Here is a 17,002-nt window from a genome sequence, read left to right as displayed (position 1 = left end):
GGAACCAAACCCGCAGCAGGAGGCAGAAATGACAGCCCAGCCTTGGGACTCAAGTCTCAGTTCTTAGGGGAAACTTGGGACTGGGGATAAGGTGGGTGGTTCCCAGAGAAAGTCCACGCGAGGGGGTGGGGGAGCTGGACTGATGGAGGCTGGCACAGGCTGGTGCATTCTCTCCTCACCCCAGGGGACCCAGCCACCCACCCCACCCCATCCCACCCCACCATGAACTTGGCCCAGAGCTGGAGTGAACCCCTTCAGGCAGCACCACCTGGAGGGGAGGCCTTAGCCCAGCACCAAGGGGCTAAACTCACCCTCAGTCTGCCTTCTAGATGCCTCTCCCCCCATCTGCCCAGCACCCCAGGTTGGGCCTCCATCCTCTCCCCTCAGCAAACTGTAACAGCCTCCTCCTTGCCCCTCCCTGCCCCACCCCCAACCATCTCCCTTGCTAAAACACAATCACACCACATCATTCCTCATTAAAATCTATCAGAAAAACAAAACAAGCAAGCCAAAAAAAACCCACAATCGTCAGGGCTCACCCCCAAAACTGGGGGACAAAGGCTAAATTCCTCCCTGGGCCACTCCCAGTCTCTGACTCAGAATGTCTTTCGGTTCCTCCGTGCTCTCCCTCCTTCTTCCTTCCCCCTCTGTCCCTCACTCACTGCGGCTGACCCATCACTTCCCCTGGGCTTTGGGAGGAAGGGCCAAGGGCCTCTTGAGTAACTGTCACACCCGGTCCTCCCCTCGTGAGTGGCAGGAGAGCAGACAGCCCGTCTGACATCTTCCCCGTTTCCTGACAACCCCACTGTGTGCCCGAAACAGGCCGGCCAGACACGGGTGGTCAGCCCTGGTCTGAGATGCGGTGTGAAGCACTGTCCCCTCCGTCCCTCCCTGGACCCTTGGAGGCTGCCCCACGGGGTGGGCGGGAGGCAGCCTCCTCCCCCTGGTTGGGCCACCCCTGCTCTGCAGTGCTGGGAGGAGACCCCACAAAGCTGGAGGCACGTGTTAGCAAAACTCCCCGACCCTTAGGGGAGTTCAGAGCAATGTGGAGATGGAGCCGGGGCTCCTGTCGAGGGGCTGGAAAGGGGCTCCTCGAGAGGGAATTTGCCAGGAGGGTACTTCCAGCTCAGAGCACGGGCACGGGGGGTTCACACAGGGGACCCAGCCCTGGTTCAGTCTCCTCCTGACTGTAAGACTGTGGGGTGCCATGTAACCTTTCCAGCTGGCGGTTTTCCCGTCTGTAAAACAGAAAGGAGGAGAAAACCTACATCTCAGGGTGGCTGTGAGCTTAATGAAACAAAGCGTGTAAATCATGAGGGAGCCATTTTCTTGTTGAGTTGGAGAGTTGTGCCTCCCCTTGCCAGGGCCCCAGGCCTTCCCGTTGCCTCCATGTGTAGGAAGATTCAAGTCTATGTGATGCCTGGGCCAGGGATGGGTGGGACAGACCCAGCAGAGGGGACAGGGGACATCAGGACAGGACATGCTGTCTGTGAGCAGTGGGATAGGGCCCTGGGGGCTGAGGAGGACTCTGGAATCCTAACAGAAGGGGAGGGACCTTTGACCTTCTAGTTCAACCCTTTTTCTTTGCAGCTGGGGAAACTGAGGCTAAGAGGCAGCAGCAGCAGCAGGTTACTTGGAAACAGGTTTAGCACTGCGGCTTTCCTGAAGGTATTGCATTAAATGTCAGTCTTGCAGCACCCCTGGGAGCCAGGCTGAGGAAATCGTGGTGGAAAAGAACATGTGCATCAGCCTCAGACAGTTATTTGGTTCAAGATCACAAGGAAGAGGTTGTGATAGAGAAAAGCTGGGAACCCAGGGCTCTGGACTCCCCAGGACCCTTCCCCCTACTCCAAGGAGGACCATCCCCAGGGGGTCTGGAGGAAGGTGTGGGGGCTGGGGAAGTGAGGACAGATTCCACATTCCAGAATCCTCCCATCATCCATTCAACAAACGCCAGGCTCAGCAGATGTAAGCGAAGCATCATGCCCAGCCCTCATGGAGCTTACAGTCTATCAGGGAAGAGATGCTAAGAAGAGTAATCACAAATAAACATAACATTACTATTGTGAGGAGGGCGGTGGAGAAGGGGTTCATGGTACAGCTCAAGGCGGTCATAAGGGACTATATTTTGGGGGGGGTGTTGAGTGGCCTCCCTGGGGATGTGATGCTTAAGTCAAAACTCTAAGAAAGAACAAGGGAGTGCTGTGCATTTCAGATAGAGGGAATGGCTTATGCAAATCTCCTGTGGTGGGAAGGAGCACAGCACTTTCTAGAAGGCCCCAAGTCTGCCCTTTCAAGAAGGTGGCGTCATCTCCTTTCCCCTTTTCTTCCCAAAAATCTCCCCCTGCACAGTGGGGAGAACAAGACAATAATCTTCATTTTCTAGGAAACGAAGAAATATTTCTGACCTCAAGCCACAATCACGTCGAAAAATGTCAGATGCTCCTGACAGCTGGGTTTCAGATTGTCCCATGCCCTGTGGAAGTAACTTTTTTTTTCCAGATTCATAATTTGTTGTGCAAATTGAATATCACTTGATGAGTTGACATTAGCTTCTCCAGGCATGAGAACTTAATGGATGAGGTACACATAATTTAGAATCCATTTATGTTGCTCTCACAGCTGGAGATTTTTTAGACCTTAACTTGAAATATAGGATAATCAAAGCAATGCCTCCATATGTAGCCAGTACAAAATTTTTTCTACCTGTGAGAGTTTAAAAGCTGAAATATTTTTAATACCAGTGAACTGGAATTGGGCATCAGTTTCTGGATCTGCCATGATTTCAATCATACCAGAGCCAGAAATTCAGCAGCTCATGTCCTTTGACACACACAGCCATGGAGGTAACTTTTAAACTCCAAAAATAAGCCCAGGATGATAATTGGTAATTGTAATTGATAATTTGGGGTCATGATAATCATCTTACAATTGACATCTATGTATTCCTAAATGGTATTATTACTTCTAAGTATTGGTTCAAAGCAGAAGAGGATCTTTGGCAATTCTCTTCTTTCTCACATTATATGAGATTGATGAAATAAGAACAGGATGCAATAAGAAGTAGAATTTTTAAAAAAGTTATTAGAAATTAAAAATATGAAAGCAGAGATTTTAAAAGGGGATAGAATGCATTGGAAGAAGAAGTCTAGGAAATCTCCCAGAGAGCAGAACAACAGGGCCAGAAGATGAAGAATTTGTCCAGCAGATCCAACATCTAAAAGGAGCTCTCGAAAGAAGAAATGAAGGATGTTTCTGGTACTGAAGGGCATGAGTCCCCAGATTAAAAAGATCCACACGTGTCCAGAACAAAGAGTGAAAGACCCACAGAAGGTCAGGCATGTGAAATATTGGAGTTCCAGGGCCAGAGAAGGCTCCCAAACCTTCCCACACAAGGGGTGTGGAGTAAGAATGACATCTGACTTCCCAACAGCAAAAATGGAACTAGAAGACCCTGGAGCCATGGCCAAGTTGGGAGAAAACTGTTTTCAACCTGGAACTCAGTACCAGCTGGACCATTGCTGAAGAGTCAACAATGAGACACATTGTGTTCAGTTTTAGAAACAGCCCGAGATTGCTTTTTATATAACCTCTGCTGAAGGAAAGCAGCAGACACAGCTGCTGCCCAAAGCCCAGAAATTACACAGGAGTTTCTATCGTGTTAGGAGAACAAGACCTGACCTCTGGTACCAGAACTGGGCCACTTCCTTCCCTCTGCAGACCTTGGGGAGAGCACGCCTGGGGCAGTGAGAAGGTTTGCAGCTTCCATCTTCAGTTGGGAAGTACCCGGGCAAGAAGCACTCTGGGCTCCAACCCACTTCCCCAGACTCATGGGAGATGGTTTCAGTTTCTGAGTCACAGCTCTACCCTTCTCCAGCTCCCCACTTTGGCAATTTCTGAATCACATCTCTGCTCTTCTCCAGCCCCGCACTTTAGGACTTGACCCATCCCCAGGCCTGAGGGCTCCTGCTGGGTCGGCTGCCATCCCCTCCACTCTTGGCCCCTGAACCCCCTGCAGACCGGCTTCCCCCAGGCCTTCTGTGGCCCTGGGACTGGACAGGTGCTTCTCAGGGTGCCCGCAGCAGGCCCTCAGCAAGCTCCAAGAGTTCTCATTCACCTCCCCTCTCCTCCACTTCCCTCCCCTCCTCATCACCCTTCTCCTCTTCCTCCCCACTCACCAGGTTGTGAAAAGCCCTTTATCTGCCTCCTGGTTCACAAGGTTAAGAAACCAAGAGGGGTTGAGGCTTACAGTCCCCAGATACTTTCCCCCCACTTAGGAGCGTGAGACAGTCTTTTGAAGTTTTTTGCCTAGAGATGCTCTCCTCCTAGTGGATATTCATTTATTGCACATCTTTTTCCAAAAGTGGCCAGATTTTCCCCCAGTGAGAATCCGTGAAGGGAGGGAACATCCTCCCTAACGCGCTCCCCAGTCGTCTCAGGGCTGCTCAGCAGGGAGCTGCACACGGTACCTTTGCTCATATGAAAGTCAGCGACCCATGTCAGAGAAAATCTAGAAAACAGATCAACAACTAGATCGCCCCGAAAGCCTCGGGACTTCCCAGACGCTGTGAGCGTCTCTGCTCTCATCCAGTGGGTTTTCCTGGGCACTTGTCCTCGGTGCTGCAGCATTGCAGCGTGCAGGGTGCCCCAAAGCCGCGAGACATGCGACGGTGCCACAGCGGGCCATGACCTCCTCAGGGCCAGGGTCTCTGCTGGGGGGTCCTTGGAGCCCAGCTGGATCATCACGTGGCCTGTGAAAAAACACCAGTTGAAGACCTCGGGGCAGCTCCCAGGGCCTGTGCCAGCGGGGCTGTGTGGCGGACCCTGACCTGTTTTTCACACCCTCCCCCATTGCCGAAGCAGCCCCCTCCCTAACAGGATGAAAAAGTTTCCATTTCTCTTTTCTCCGAAATTCCCACTTACACACCCCATAGATAAGTTCTTGTTTTAACAGCTCTAGCCAGACCAGCCTTAATTAGCTTTAATGGAAACCTGAACTTAAAATAACCCGGGGACATAAAATACCCTGTGGGGGAAAGCAAAATGAGCAGAGACAACAGGAGAGAGGAATAACCAACTTGAAAGAAAGCGAGAGGTCTGCCCAGTACAAATTACACATCACCAGCCCCCTCCTCAAGATAACAGAACCCATCAGCCAGTGATAATAACCAATTTCAATCCCTAATTTAAATGTAGACACAGCCAGTGATAACAGCCAACTTGCAATCCTAAAATTTGAATGTTTGCTAGCCAATCCTGATGTGCCGCCCTAACGTCCCTAGCTCCACCTCCCTTTGTTTAATCCAATGAATATCCCTCACCTTTCCAGCTCTAGGGGAGAGAGATCTGAGAAACTCTGAGGAACTCTTTATCTTCCTGTCTCCTTGAGGCTAGCCTTTGCCAAATAAACTTTTTCTCTTCTACTGATTGGATCTGCACGCATCAGACGAGGACTCACTTTTGAGCCACAACAGATGGAAGAAGCCAGCCAGAGAACCTGGGGAGGCGTGCAGGCTGTGGGGACACTGATGACTTCCAGCCAGGCTTTCTGCAGGTACAGCTGTGTGTCCTGGAGTTCTCAGTGTCCCTTCAGAGCCCAGGCATTGTCCAGTGTCTCCCACACCAGGCTTGGCCCTCTCCCTCCCGGAGTGTTTTCTAGCACTTGGGCAAATGTGCTCCATTGGTGGAGTTTAGGTGGACAGCAGGACACAGTGCCAACCTCTGTCCAGTGTTGCATCCAGAGGCCCCTCCCACTCCTCTAAAGGGGTGGTAACAGGGCCGAGAGGAAGGGCTCAGCCCCCCACTGCAAACACTAAATTACATGATATTACATGCGGGTGAAAACCTATAAGGGGCCAACACAGCAGGCAAGGTCCAGCCCCACCCCGTCACCCTGCTGCTATAACTAGCTGCTGCCCACAGCTGCCTGCCAGGGCCCCAAGTCAACCGCCTGCAGACCCTGAAAACTCTGATAGAGATGAGACTGGCTGTTGAAATGGGGAACTCTGGTTCTCAGTTGTTGCAGGCATCCTCCTTGCATTTCCCTGGGCTTTCCTTTCCACCCTTAACCACCACCACCACCACTACCACCACCACCACCCCAACACTCCCGTGTCAACACAAGCTTCCCTCTCCGCTCCCCACCCAGCTCTTGAGGAACTGGGGCAAACGCCGGGCCCAGGTCCGTGCTCCCTGCCTGGAAAGTCGAAAAGGTTTGAGCCCTGGTAAGGCCTGGGTCCTACTTCTGGTTGCTCGATTTTCATATGTGACCTCAGGTCACTCAGTTTCCCACACGGTCTCATTTCCCTAAAATGGAATGCAGAGTGCTGGGAGAAGTCAACGGGATCTCTTCCGAGAAGTGTCAGAGGCACAGGAGGTCCTTGGTAAATAATTGTGGTAAAGGATGTTGAGCACTTGGCAGGTGCCCAAGCCCTGTGCTCCTCCTCCCCACCACGGGGAGACATCTCTGGCTCAGAGATGTCAAGGAACCTGCCCCAGTTCACACAGCTAAGAAGTGGAAGCCTGGATTTGAGCCCAGATCTATCTCCAAAGCCCGTCTTCTTATTCTCCACCCTTTACTCCTATTCTAGGCAAAACCAGGCTGAAGGGAAATCTATCAGACTTTACATGGCCTGCTAAAAGACTCAAGGAAGAGATAAAGAACTGTCATTTTCTCCTGCCAGCAGGGAGACACAACAACTAAGCAAAGTGGTATCCTGGAGACCCTGGATCAGAAAAAGGACATTCGTGAAAAAACAGATGAAATCTGAATAAAGTCTGCGGTTTAGTCAACAGTAGTGTACTAAGGTCGATTTCTTAGTTTTGACAAACATGCCACAGTAACATTAGGGGAATCTGAAACTAAGTGAGGGTTAGAAAGGAAATCATTACTATTTTGCAACTTTATTGTAATCAAAAATAGCAAAGAAAGATACAGGCAGAAGTAAAGAACAGAAACTCAGCAAAATGTTAGTAGTAATTATATTTGGATGGTGGAAAAAGAATGCTGGTCCTCTTTTTGTAAATGTTCTTTTTTTCATTGATTAATTAATTTCACTTTTAATTTTGAAATAATTTCAAACTTACAGGTCGGTTGCAAAAATAATACAAACCCCATACAGAGACATCCCCCAGTCACCCAGACCCACCAATTTTAACATTTTGTCAGTTTTGCCATCTCCCTTCCTCCCTCCCTCCCTCCCTCCCTTCCTTCCTTCCTTCCTTCCTTCATCTATCCATCTATCAATATCAGTTTTCTAAACATTTGAGAGCAGGTTGCACACCTCATAATCCTTGGACACATACTACATGTACATTTCCTATGAACAAGGATATTCATTTATATAATCACCTTAAGTGCAGTTATCAAATTCAAGAAATTTAACATTGATATAAAGCTTATTATATCCTATATTCCAAGTTTTTCTTATGTCCCCAAAATGTCCTTTAAGCCTTTTCTCCTCCATTCTGAGATCCCATCCAGTATCATGTATTGCATTTAATTGTCATTATCTCTTTAGTTGCCCTTTCTTTATTTTTAATTGTGGAAACATAAATACAATATAAATCTTCCCATCACAACTCCTACCAAGCACACAATTCAGTGGGATTAATCACAATAATCACAATGTTGCAGTACCCTCAGCACCACACATTACTATCACTTTCCCTTTGTCCCAAACAGAAACCCTACACCCACTTTGCATTAACTTCCCATTGCTCCTGCCCCCCACCCCTGATAACCCCACTCCACTTTCTGTCTCTCTGAGCTGGCATATTCTCTGATATTTTCTTTGTGGTTACCATGGGGCTTAAATTTAACATCCTAAATCTATGCGATCTTGTTTGCTTTGATACTAACTTAACTTCAATAGCATATGTAAACCATGTTCCTATATCCCTCCATCCTCCCCACCTTTATGTAGTTCTTGTCACAAATTACATGTTTATACATCATGGGTCCAAACCCATATATTTGTCACTAATTTCTGTGCATTTGCCTTTTAGATCTCGTAGGAAGTAAAAAGTGGAGTTATAAACCAAAAATACACTAGTACTGGCATTTATATTTACCCATGTAATTACCATCAGCAGAGATCTTTATTTCTTCTTGTGGCTTCAGTCAATTTTCTAGTGTCATTTTCTTTCAATCTGCAGAACTCCTGTTAGGAATTCTTGTAGGGCCAGGCGGGTGGTGACAAAGCCCTCAGCTTTTATTTATCTGGGATTGTTTTAATCCGCCCTCATTTTTCAAAGACAGTTTTGCTGGCTATAGAATTCTTGGTTGGCAGTTTTTTCCTTTTAGCACTTTAGTATGTCTTCCCACTGCCTTCCTGCCTCCATGGTTTCTGATGAGAAATCAACACAGTCTTAATGAGGCTCCCTTGTACATGACATATTACTTCTCTCTTGTGACTTTCAGAATTCTCTATCTTTGGCATTCGTCAGTTTGATTGTAACATGGTGCAGTGTGGGTCTATTTGGGTTTAATCTGTCTGAAGTTTGTTGAGCATCTTGGATGTGTATATTCATGTCTTTCATTAAATTTAGGAAGCTTTCAGTCATTATTTCTTTGAATATTCTCCCTGCCCCTTTCTCTCTTTCTTCTCCTTTTGAGACTTCCACAATGCATGTACTGGTACACTGGATGGGTATGCCATAGGTTCCTTAGGCTCAGTTTACTTTTCTTTATTCTTTCTTTTTTTTTGCTCCTCAGACTGGATAATTTCAACTGTCTTATCTTCAAGTGCACTGATTATTTCTTCTGCTACCTCCAATCTGCTGTTGAACTCCTCTAGGGAATTTTTAATTTCTGTTACTATGGTCTTCAGCTCTATTCGGTTCCTTTACATAATTTCCATCTCTCTATTGATATTCTCTGTGTTCATCTATTGTTTTCCTAATTTCCTTTTGTTCCTTGTCTATATTTTCCTTCCACTCTTTGAGCATATTTAGGACCATTAAAAAAAAAAAATCTTTGAACGTCCCAGGTCTGATCCTCATTGATGGTTTCTAATGCTTTAATCATCTCCTTTGCCTGGGTCATCACTTCCTGTTTGTAAGTTTTGTAATTTTTTGTTGAAACCTGGACATTTTGAAATTTTAATGTGTTATCTCTGGAATTTAAACTTTGAGGTGTCTGTTCCTTAAGCTTGTATCCAGCTAGTGTTATGGCAGAGTTTTCCTTGAATTCTAAGAGATAACAAGATAAAATACAGACAGACAAAAAGAAAACACCTTTCCCTATTTTTGAAGACTGACCTGTGAAAGTGCCCTCCTTCAGGGCTTATCCATACAATGAGTTTGGAGGACAGCTCAGGCCAAAGTGTAGCACTTTCCTGGTCCTTTCTACCCATGCATCTTGTCTTCTGCATGCACATTTGGCACGACGAATCCCTTGTTTACACAGATACGAATGTCTCCTCTTCCCTAGGAAACACTTTCCTCACAGTTCCGGGCATTTCATTGTATGTCCTATAACCAACCTCCTTTGTCCCAGACAGACTCTTGACTGCTCTCCCACAGCATTCTGTAGGAACGTACACAGGGCAAGTTGTGGAAGAACAAGTTCCTGAGGCCACCATTAGATAGACTGGGCCAAACATACATGCTCCCAGTATGTGCATGAGGGTTACTCTTCTCCCTCTGGAACTGGGACCAGGAAACCATACTGGGAGTGTGGACTGGCTCCGTACTGGACTGGTGAAAGGTGGGGGAGGGGCTGTCCATGGTGCTTCAAGATTCTACTGCTTTTAAGTAGCTTTTTTCTTGATTCATTGCTTGCCCTGATATTGCAGTTCTTAAACTATTTTCCGGAGCTTTGAGAAAGATACGACTGCCAATTCTTGTTGGCTGTTCAAAGTTCATGTGGGGAAATGCAGCACTGAAGTTTCTCACTCCTCCATCTTGATTGGGGCAGGGAATTTTTTTACATATTCCATGTTTGTGATCACCTAATATGTTTTGGATATTTTTTCTATATTAGGGAATCTCCCAGTCATGAGTCTTACCCCCACCATTCTAGAAGTCAGAAGTCAACTTCCAAGTATCCTTTAAGCTAGTATGCCAGCCTGTGGACCTAGGGCCAGCTAATTAAATTCACCAGTGTAGGACTTTGTTGTCCAATTTATTTATTTTTAATTGTGGTAAAATAGGAAGAACATAAAAACATTTTAAGTGGACAATTCTTTGACATTAAGTACATTGATATATTGTGTAACTTTCATCAGTATCTATTCCCAGACTATTTTCATCATTCCAAAAACAAAACTCATACTCATTTAGCAATAACTCTCCACTCCCCATCCCCCCACCCCTGGTAACCACTATTCTGCTTTCTGTCTCTATGAATTTGCTTATTCAAAGTGTTTCATGTAAATCTGCTGTCTAACTACTTGTTAAAGAGCATTTGGAAAGTTATCACTTCTACATATATATGTTATATGCTACAGTAGAAAATATGATTTAAAAAAAAGCAAAGTGTTTCATGTAGGAGAAATCATACAATATCTGTCCTTCTGTGTCTGGCTTATTTCACCCAGCATGATGTCTTCAAGGTTCATCCACGTAATGGCATATACCAACACTTCACTTCTTTTTACAGCTGAATAATATTCTTCCACTGTATAGATATATCACAGTTCTTTATACATTCATCTATTGATGGACACTTCAGTTGCTTCCACCTTTTGGCTGTTGTAAATAATACCACAATGAATACTGGTGTACAAATATCTGTCCAAGCTCCTGCTTTCAATTCTTTTGAGTATGTACCTGGGAGTGGAATTGTCGGATCATATGTTGACTCTCTGAGGAACTATCAAATTGTTTTCCACAACATCTGCCCCATTTTACATTCCTACCAACAATGTACAAGGCTTCCTATTTCTCTGCATTCTTCCCAGTACTTGTTACTTTCAATTTTGTAAATAATTGCCATCCTAGTGGGTGCGAAGTCACATCTTACTGTAATTTTAATTTGCATTTTCCTAATGGCTAATGATGTTGCAATATTTTCATATACTTACTGGTCATTTGAATATCTTTTTTGGAGACATGTGTATGCAAATCCTTGGCCCATTTTTACATTGGATTGCTTGTCTTTTTGTTGTTGAGTTGTAGGAGTGTTTTTACATATTCTGGATATATGGCTTAAAAATATTTTCCCCCATTCTGTAGGTTGTCTTTTCACTTTCTTGATAATTTCCTTTGATTCTTTTTATTCTGTCAAAGTCCATTTTATCTATTTTTTTTCTCATGTTGCTTGCACTTTTGGTATAAAATCTAAAAATCCATTGCCTGCTAGAAGGCCCTGAAGATATGTCCCTATACTTTTACAATTTTAAAGTATTAGCTTTTTAGGTTGATGATCCATTTTGTATTAAGGTGAGAGGTAGGGGTTCACATTCATTCTTTTGCATGTGGATTTCCAGTTGTCCCAGCATCATTTGTTGAAGAGACTATTCTCTCTCCATTGAATGGATTTGGCATCTATGTCAAAAATCAACTGTGCACAGGTATGTGGGTTTATCTCTGGACTCTCAATTCTATTCCATTTCTCTATCCTGATGCCAGTACCGTAATATTTTAATTACTGTAGCTTTGTAATAAGTTTTGAAATCAAGAAATACGAGTCCTCTTTGTTCTTTTTCAAAATTGTTTTGGGATTCATGATACCTTAAATTTCCATGTGAATTTGAGAAATAGCTTTTCCACTTCTGCAGAGAAGTTTGCTCGAATTTGGATAAAGTTTGCAATGAACTTGTAAATGCTTTAAGTGGTATTGACATCTTAAAAATATTAAGCCTTCCAATTCATGAACATGGAATGCCTTTCCATTTGTTTAGATCTTCTTTAATTTCTTTACCAAATTTTATCATTTTCAGTGTACAAGTCTTTCACCTCCTTGGTTAAATTTATTCCTGGGTATTTTATTCTTTTAGATCCTGTTGCAACTGGAATTTTTGGTTTGATTTCCTTTTCACATTGTTCATTACTGGAGTATGGAAACCCAACTGTCTTCTACACATTTATTTTGTATCCTGCAACTTTGCTGAATTCAATTATTAGTCTAGTAGATTTCTTGTGGATTCTTTGGGATTTTGTATATGTAAGATCATGTTATCTGTGAATAGGGATTATTTCTCTTCCTTTCCAATTTGAATGCTTTTTATTTTTTTCTCTTGCCTAGCTGCTCTATGTAGAACTTCCAGTACAGTGTTGAATAACAGAGGTGACAAAACAAGAAGTGGGCATCCATGTTTTGTTCCGGATCTTAGGAGGAAAGCTTTCAGTTTTTTACCATTGTATATTTGCTATAGTTTTTTCATAAATGCCCTTTATCATGTTGAGAAAATTCCCTTCTATTCCTAGTTTTCAAGTGCTTTTATCATGAAAAGATGTTAGAATTTGTCAAATCCATTTCTGCATCAATTGAGATGACTCTGTGTTTTTTTTCTCCTTCATTCATTTGATGTGGCATATTACATGGATTGATTTTCTTATGATATCCACCCTTATATTCCAAGTGGCTTAAATCCCACTTGGTCATAGTGTATAATCCTTTTAATATATTGTTGGAATTGGTTTGCTAGAATCTGGTTGAGGAATTTTTGTTTGTATATTCATTAGGGTTATTGGTTTATAATTTTCATTTCTTGTGCTGTCTTTATCAAGGTAATGCAGTCTCACAGAATAAGTTAGGAAATAATCCATCCACTTCTATTTTTTGTTAGAGTTTGAGAAGGACTGGTCTTAAATGTTCTTTAAAAGTTTGATAGTATTAACACTGAAACCATCTAGTCCTCAACTTTTCTTTGTTGGGAGGATTTTAATTACTGAGTCAATGTCTTTACTTGCGATAGGTCTGTTGAGGTTTTCTATTTCTTCTTATGCCAGATCCAGAAGAATTTGTATGTTTTAAGAAATTTGTACATTTCATCCAGGTTTTCTAATTTGTTGGCAGGTAACTGTTCATGGTACCCTCTTATAATCCTTTATATTTCTGTAAGGTTGGTAGTAATGTCCTTACTTTCATTCCTGATTTTAGTTATTTGTGTCCTCCCTCTCTTTGTCAGTCTAGCTAAAGGTTTGTCGATTTTATTGATCTTCTCAAAAAAAAAAAAAACAAAAAAAAAAACAAATTTGGTTTTGTCTATTGTTTTTCTATTCTCTCTTTCATTTATCTCTGCTCTAATCTTTAATATTCCTTCCTTCTATAACTAGGTTTAGGTTTAGTTAGCTCTTCTTGTTCTAGTTTCTTTAGGTGTGAAGTTAGGTCACTGGTTTGTGATCTTTCTCTTTTTTTTTTTAATGTAAGCATTTAGAGCTACAGATTTCCATCTGAGCACAGCCTTTGCTGCATCCTGTAAGTTTTGACATGTTGTGTTTTAGTTTTCATTTGCCTCAAAATATTTCCCACATTCTCTTCTGATTTTTTCTGTGACCCACTGATTGTTTAATAGTGTGTTATTTAATTACCAAATATTTGTAATTTTCCAGTTTTCCTTCTGTTATTGATTTCTAGCTTCATTCAATTCTGATCTGAGAAAATGATTTCAATAGTTTTAAATTTACTAAGATTTGTTTTGTGGCCTACATGAGCTATCATGGCAAATGTTCCATGTGCACTTGAGAAGATTGTGTATCCTTCTTTTGTTGGGTGGAGTATTCTATATATGTCCATTAGGTCTAACTGGTAAATAGTGTCATTCAAGTCCTCTATTTTCTTAGTGATCTTTGATTTCTTTGTTCTTTCAGTTACTGAAAGTGGCATATTGAAGTCTCCAACTAAAAATATTGTAGAATTACCTATTTCTCCCTTCAATTCTGTGAATTGTTACTTCATATATTTTCGGGCTTTGTTGTAAGTGCATATATGTCTATAATAATTGTATCTTTTTGCTTGATTGAACCAAATATCCTTCTTTGTCTCTTGTAACTTTTTTTACTTAAAGCCTATTTTATCTGATCTCTTTTAATTACTGTTTGCATGGAGTATTGTTTTCCACCCTTTTACCTGCAACTTCTTTGTGTCTTTGTACCTAAAGTGAGTCTCTTATAGACAGCATATAGATGGAGCATGACTTTTTCATCCAGTCTGTCAATCTCTGCCTTTTAATACAGGAGTTTAATCCACTGACCTTTAAGGTAATATCTGAGAAGGAAGGATTTACTTTTTCTGTTCATATATATATATACTGTATATATTGTATGTTTGTTGTTCCTCAGCTACTCCATTACTGTCTTTTTGGTATTTAGTTGCTTTTTTGTGGTGTACCCCATTTTTATTCCCTTCTTCTTCCCTTTTCTTTATATTTATTAGTTATTTTCTTAGTGGTAACCTTTGTAATTTACAATTAACACTTTAATAAAATCTAGTTCAACTAGTACAACCTAGTTTCAGTAGTATACAAAGTCTCTACTCATGTATGTATCTCCTTCCTTCCCCCTTTATATTGTTATTGTCTCAGATTACATGTTTATACAGTGTATCACCATTTAAAATGTTATGTTACACGTTTGACTGTTAAGTCACAGAATAGAGGAAAACATAGTTACAAAGTACAATAATATAGGATTTTATATTTACCTTTGTAGCTACCTTTACCAATGTTCTTTATTTCCTCTTGTAACTTCAAATTACTGTCTAGGCTTGTTTTACTTCAGCCCAAAGGATTCTGTTTAGCATTTCTTGTAGGGTAGGCCTTCTGATAATAAACTCTTACAGCTTTCATTTTTCTGTAAATGTTTTAATTTCTCCTTCATTTTTGAAAGGTATTTTTTCCAGATACAGAGTTTTGGGTTTTCAGGTTTTTTCTTTAAAGACTTTAAGTATGCCATCCCACTGACCTCAGGCCTCCATGGTTTCTGATCAGAAAAATGCCATTAATCTTATGGGGAAATCCTTTGTATGTGACAAGTCACTTCTCTCTTACTGCTTTCAAAGTCTTCTCTTTGCCTCTGGATTTTGACAATTGCCCTCTAATGTGTCTTGGTATAGATCTCTTGGAGTCTATCCTTCTAGGAGATTGTTGAGCCTCTTGGGTGTGTATATTCATGTCTTTCATCAGATTTGTAAAGTTTTTAGCCATTATTTCTTCAATTACTTTTACTGTCCCTCTCCATCTTCCTTGCCTTTGATGGAGTCCTTGACTCCAACAATGGATATGTTGGTACACTTGATGGTGTCCCACAGGCCCTCAGGCTCTGTTCATGTGTTTTCACAATTTTTTTGTTTCTGGTCCTCACATTGTTTAATTTCAATTGTCTTGTCTTCATTTTGGCTGATCCTTTCTTCCATCTGTTCAAATATGCTGTTGAATCCATCTATTAAGTTTTTCATTTCAACTTCCGTACTTTGCATCTCCAAAATTTCTTTTTGGTTCCGTTTAGAATTTCTATCTCTTTATTTTGTTTGGACAAAATTTCCCTAATTTCCTTAGCTCATTGAACATATTTAAGACAGCTGACTTAATGTCTTTGGCTAATAGTTCCAATGTATGAGCTTTTTGGGGATGATTTTTGGCATATTCTTTTTTGTCCTATTAATGGACCATACTTCTCTGTTTCTCTGAGTGTTTTGTAATTTTTTTGTTGAGCACTGGACATTCTGAGCAGTATGTTGTTATAACTGCGGAAATCTAGTTCATCCACTCCTCTGGGACACCTAGGGTTTTTTTGTTTGTTTGTTTGTTTTTATGTTGTTAGAGCTGGAGCCATCAGTTTTCCAAATTATTTTTTGCTCCCAAATGGGAAATGGAAAGAGAAAAGAGGAGAGGAAAAGTACTACCTTTCTGGGACTTCTATGCTGCTTTTGCCTCAGGGCATGTGGAACAGTGGCAGCCCTCAGACCTGGCCTCCCAGGGTAGTGAAGTAGCACTCAGACCACACACCCCCTCCCTGGATTTTGGAGGCTGCATCAGGAGCCTGGACTTCAGTTTCAACTGTCTGCCACGTGGCTAGGGGATAGGGGATCATAGCAGCTTCAGGGAGGGTGAAATTTACCTATGTTTCTTGCAATATATCACCTCTTTCTCCAGTTCTTCTTTAGATGCTACACAGTGTGCCACTAGCCTCCAAAGTTTCACAATAGTTGATTCCTGTTCAATAGTTTCACAATAGTTGATTCCTGTTCAATAGTTGTTTTGCTGGGAGGACTGATTCCTGGAGCCTCCTACTCTGCATCTTCCCACCATCCTCTCTTGTCAACTGTTCTTTAATTAGGATGTATTCATTATATAATTATATAATTATATATAATGTATATAATTATATATAAAATTTTTGTTAGTAAGTTTTATTGCTAGTGATATGATATCTGATAGTGTAAGTGTTTGGTTTAGGGTGCTGTCAGGCACTACACAATTGCTTCCCTAACTATTTTGATTGACAAAGATCATGTAGCTCAGGCTCTAATGGGATACAAATTTTTTATTGTGGTAAGATATATATAACAAAAAATTTGCCATTTTAATCATTTTTAAGTTTACAATTTAGTGGCATCATTTACTTTTACAACGTTGCTACCAACACCACCTTCCAATACTAAAACATTTCCATCACCAAAATAGAAACCCTGTACCCTTTAAGCAATAACTCCCCATTACCCCACCCCCCAGCCCTTGGTAATCTCTAATCTACTTTCTGTCTCTATAAATTTGCTTATTTTAGCTATTTACTGTAAGGGAAATCAAACAATATTTGTTCTTTTGGGCTCAGCTTATTTCATTTAGCATAATATTTTTAAGGTACATATTATAGTATGCATCAGTGCTTCATTTCTTTTTATGGCTGAATAATATTCCATTATATGGATAAACCACATTTGGTTCATCCATTCATCGGTCCATGGACACGTGGATTGTTTCCACCTTTTTGGCTATTGTGAATAATGCTGCTATGAACACTGGTGTACAATTATCTGAGTCCCTGTCTTGCTTTTATTTTAATGTTTTTGAATAATTAATGTCTAGTTTATATTTTTATGAAATAAAGTATAAAA

The 17,002-nt window shown here is 41.8% G+C and overlaps 1 protein-coding gene across 1 annotated transcript; it reads right to left on the bottom strand.

Annotated features, from left to right (window-relative positions):
- Positions 1–2,605: 2,605 nt before the first annotated feature.
- LOC119520257 (ATP synthase membrane subunit DAPIT, mitochondrial-like) lies at positions 2,606–2,781 on the bottom strand. The gene is given in 2 exon segments (XM_037817966.1): positions 2,606–2,736; positions 2,739–2,781. Coding segments are annotated over 2 exon segments (174 nt in total).
- Positions 2,782–17,002: the final 14,221 nt, after the last annotated feature.

The sequence above is a fragment of the Choloepus didactylus genome, chromosome 2 (assembly GCF_015220235.1).
Source record: "Choloepus didactylus isolate mChoDid1 chromosome 2, mChoDid1.pri, whole genome shotgun sequence".
In the NCBI taxonomy this organism is placed as follows: Eukaryota; Metazoa; Chordata; class Mammalia; order Pilosa; family Megalonychidae; genus Choloepus; species Choloepus didactylus.
This window is presented reverse-complemented; position numbering and strand designations above follow the sequence as displayed.